Source organism: Corvus brachyrhynchos, unplaced genomic scaffold, assembly GCF_000691975.1.
Source record: "Corvus brachyrhynchos isolate BGI_N302 unplaced genomic scaffold, ASM69197v1 scaffold53, whole genome shotgun sequence".
Lineage (NCBI taxonomy): Eukaryota > Metazoa > Chordata > Aves > Passeriformes > Corvidae > Corvus > Corvus brachyrhynchos.
The window spans coordinates 5,860,216-5,864,894 of record NW_008237681.1 but is presented as its reverse complement, the minus strand read 5'-3'; the positions used below and the strand labels follow the sequence as shown (position 1 = coordinate 5,864,894).

Here is a 4,679-nt window from a genome sequence, read left to right as displayed (position 1 = left end):
CCTGATTCCTTGTTCTCCACTTTCCTACATCCACTATTCTGTTCCCCTTGGTGCCTAATAGTCTCTTCTTCCTCCTTGCCACCTCTAGAGATCCTTCCCAATGAGTGTTAATTTTCATTTTCTCATTACCTTACCCAATTCATTGCATTCAGCAGCCTTCTCCCTGCTCAGTGTTTTTGTTTGTTTTTCTCTCACCAGCTTTTATTCTCATTACCAATCAATTCACTGTGCTTTTTAGTTGTTAGTCCTTCTACTTGTCTGTAATTTTCAGGCTTCTTTCAATATGGTGAATTTTATCAATCTCTTTTCTTTCTGTATTCCAACCCCAAATGTTGCCTTAATCTTCCCCTTTCTCTGCTCACCTGTCAGATCCAAATTCAGTGTTGTTGCACTGTGTTTGTGTTTCACAATCTCCTCTTGCAGTAAGATCTAGTATCTGCTTTGTATAGTGCAGTCCAGCTTCCCTTTCTGCAGTCCTACGCTTCTTGCCAGGTCAGTCCCAGAGATCACTCTTGCACCCTCCTTTTCCCCGTCCAACTCTTCTCCAGAGTCTCTGTCTCAGGCTCTTCCTTCCTCTCCTCTAGTCTGGCTTTTTGTCTGCCTGCATTGGCAACCCAATGTTGGTGGCTTGGAGAAGCCATCCAGGAAAAAAACAACTTTTTTCCTAACACACATTCATTATTCTGTGGGAATGAAATACACATTGTCTTGCCACATTGCTGGAGCTGTCAAGAGATGAAGGATGATCAGGAGTGGAATCCTGAGTGATTGTAGTAACCACATTCAAAATCTGATTTTTGTTTATTAAAAGCTCATAACTTGGATTTACTACCCTGTAGTCATTTGAATTACAAGTCCCTACCCCAAGTGAGAGTAGGGAAGGAACTATAGAAGATTGTTAACGAACTTCGGATGGCATTTCCCCATCTTTGTTCTCAGAACTGAATGAACCATATGGATAAGGTTAAAGAATAATATTAAACAGAAATAATAATGAAGTCTGCCAAACCTGCCAATGGCAAGAATCCTGCATAGAAAGTGTCAGCTTAAGTAGTTAAAGTTTGGCGAGCATATAAGTAACTGAGAGCAGGGGTGTTTTTTTAACTGAGAGGTTTTGGGCAACCTTATTAATAGACTGTTTGCTAGCAGCTCTGCCTATAATAAACAACTTGATTAAAATTCCAGAACTATATTCTACTAATCCATGTAAAATAGAACTTGGGCTTGAAACAGATGCACTCCAGATATGACTCATTTAGTGTGCTGGAGTGTTTTAAATTAGCTTTTAGTTGTTTGTTAGTTTGGAAAGAAGTATGCAATTTAAAAAAAAAATCTTTTTTTCTTTGGTTTTCTTTAGAACAAAATATTACTGAAGCTTGTGCTGTGATTGATGGCATTCTAGATTTTTTTCCTCTCTAGTTATCAGAAAAAAAGACTTTGGCTATTATGGTCTTGGGTAAGCAGAGGGGGGACATTATTTCTTTGAAGAAAGTAATATTTGTTTTCAATCTGTGTGTCTCAAATACATAAGTGTGCTTACTTCATTGGATAGTATTTATGTTTTGAGTTGCTAAAGAAGCATCAGAAGTATCACACCATGAAGTGCACACGTTTCTGTCTGACTGCTATTCTATCTCTCCTCCTGTATTTTAAAAATCAAGACGTAAAGATGCACTTGAACCTTATTTGTCAGAGGAGAAGCAGCATATCTTTGAAAGATACACTAGCATGTCTTCAAGAGACATGTCTGTTAGGAGAAAGAATGTACCCAGGATGGATCAGACATGACAGGAGAAGGTGCAGTCAGTGTTCATACCTTATTGGACACTGCTACTGGCTGTCTCAAGGAGCTACAGTACCTGGACTTTTTGTGTGTGTGTATTTCTCCCCTTCAGGGGTATTTTCCTGTGAGCTGTGGAGCAGCTCTCCCTCAGGAATGTGGGCACAGCACAATCACTTTGGCCCTTGCAGACTTTCTCCTCTTGTTTTTGAACTTTTCTGTGCCCACCAGTAAGACAGACATGTTCCCCATGTGCTATGGCTTTGCTCATTCCCTGCAAGTGGGCAGGGTAGGCAGATACCAGCTGCAGGGAAGGCTGTCCACAGTCTGCCAGTGAGAGCTGATGCTGTTAGAAGGCTTTAATCAATACAAAGAGATGGAGGACTGTAGAACAAGAGCCAAATCACCTAAGCCTGGGACAATTTCTCTTACAGCTTTGCTTATAACTTAATTGCTATGAAGAGGAAGAGTGATGTGGCTCTTAAGGACGTGGTTTAGTGGTGGACTTGGCACTGTTAGGTTAATGGCTGGACTTGATCTTAAAGGGCTTTTTCAACCTAAATTATTCTATAATTCTAAAGAGGGATAGCAATAGTGCTGAACTGCAGACAGCCCTGTGAAGTCTTTGTCATCACTGTCCTTTTTATATGTTGCTCGTCAGCCTGTATTTTCATATTCCATGCATTGACAAGCACTGATCCTTTACCATCCTACTATTGAAGGAATCACATTGCTAAGAAAAAAAATATCCCTAAGAACCAAAAAACCAGGAAAGCTTTAAATAGTTCCCTGAAGTATTAAAATCAATTGTTACAATTTTCATTATGCAGAAACATTTATAGTCCCCATGGATTAAAAATACAGCACACATTACTTGCTTGAAAACTGTTAGGCAGAAATTACCCATATCCCATTGCTGATGCTGCCAATCGGCTTCAGAGACAGCAAAGAACTTGATTCTTTCTAATATCAGAAAAATCCATATTTGAGTTTTGTTTTGGTTTTTGGGGGGATTTTGTTTGTTTGTTTGATTGGTTGGTTTGGTTTTGGCTTTTGTCTTTCTTTTGTTTTTTTTAGATGGGGTTTTTTTGAGCAGGACAACTATACTTTTAATCTGAAATAAGCAGAAGGGTAAAAGAAGAGGAGAATGCTGTTATCAAATATGTATTCTAACTGCGTTTTTTTCCTTACAGGGACAAGCTGATCTTCTCAAATATGCTAAAAATGAAGCACTGGAGAATCTGAAGCAAATCCATTATGCCACTCTTTCATGTGGACTTAATAAGCCAGGCACTGAAAATGCAGAAATCTCAAAGCCTCGTCGAAGTCTGGAGGTCATACCTGAAAAAGCAGGTGATGAAAACGGAGAATGAGAGAAGGCTCCTCTCCTAATTTTGGAGTTTATAACTCTGTGACCAATTGTAGCTGCATAGGACATTTGCTTTGCACTTACTGTTGGAAAATATTTGGAACTTTTAAAGCACAACTGGAGAAGCTAATTACAATCTATTGAAACTGTGAATGTATGTAGCAACTCTGCTTGTGAAGGCAATGATATTGTGTAACATGGAAATTACATTATTGGCCTAAACATAGCATATATATGTAAAGGATACTGTAATTCAGTAATCGCGTGCTGAAAAGTTCATTGTAGTGCCATCAGGAAATGAACATTTTTTAAATGAGATGTAACTAGCAGGAAATCAGTTGACAGAATTTGGCAAGATGCCTTGATTTTCAAACCAGTTTGATGCAAAAGTTGTTTCTTTCTTTGCACAGTTTGTTAATTGTGCTAGTGAGATAAATTATTCTTTTAAAAATCAGGTCTAAAAAAGTGGAATCCACATGTTTCACACTATATGTAATTCAGCCGCTCGGATATTTGGGTTTGAAGTGGTATTGATTTTATTGTTGAGCCATAAATTAAAAGGAGAATGTAATTAGACAGTGATCACTGACTTCAGTGCACTATAGGAGAGCCATTATGTAAAAGGATAATGTGCAATCAATCTGATAGCCTATGTCAGAAGAAGATACATACCTATTTTGCCTAAGATCTTGTGCAAATGTGTATAGATAATGTGACCAAACCGCAAGCAAAATGATGTAAATAGTTTTTCATTTTGTGAAGTGAAGTGCTCATATTAAAAAGAATTTTATGAAATTGCTCCCAAACAAGTAAATCTTTTAACTAAATTTTAACTTTTTTATTTTTTCAGTATTTTCTTCCTTACAGAATAGGTGATATCTCAATAAGCAAGTTTGTCAAAAAATAAATCAATTGCTGTTCTGATTCTGTTTTGGTTTTCTGACTACGTTAGGTAAAGGTATTGTAGCTGATATGCTCATTGTAAAATGACTATACCAACCTAGAGTGTTCTCTTCCTGTTTCTGATTTAACAATAAAATGGACTATATAATTACAGAAGCTAATAAATTTGAAGAAAAACAAGTGAAATCCTACAGAGATCAAAATGCACTTTTTCTTCAGTTGTGGGGGAAAAGGGGAAGATGGTGATGGTTGTTAAAAAGCATTGTTTTAATTAGAGGTCTTCAAGACATATATTCTACATGGATTTTTTTTTTAACCAGTTCAAGATGCTCTTTCTGCACTGATAGTGTAATGAATATCTACATATGTATAACATCCTGTAATAGTCTATAGAGCTCTGAACAAGAACATTGTTACACTTGCACTTCATTGAATTATTAGGGGCTTCATTTATTTTCTAGTCATTGTAAAATTAAAAGGGGGATGGGGTGGGGTGAAAACAGTTTGTTTGCATAGAAAATGTCACATCTTGAGCCTGCACTTTTAAATGTCAAACTGTATGGGTTAGGAGCAGTTTTAGAAGATGCTAAGCCCTTTCAATGTCTAGTTACAGACTGCCTATGCCTT

The 4,679-nt window shown here is 37.3% G+C and overlaps 1 protein-coding gene across 1 annotated transcript in view; it reads left to right on the top strand.

The window, feature by feature from the left end:
* PLCL2 (phospholipase C like 2) overlaps window positions 1-4,243 on the top strand; it is a 100,849-nt gene extending 96,606 nt beyond the window's left edge. The window contains exon 6 of the mRNA XM_017732141.1: window positions 2,974-4,243. Coding sequence (XP_017587630.1) covers window positions 2,974-3,153 — 180 coding nt within the window. The 3' untranslated portion in view covers window positions 3,154-4,243. The remainder of the gene's footprint in view (window positions 1-2,973) is intronic.
* The last annotated feature ends 436 nt before the right edge of the window (window positions 4,244-4,679 follow it).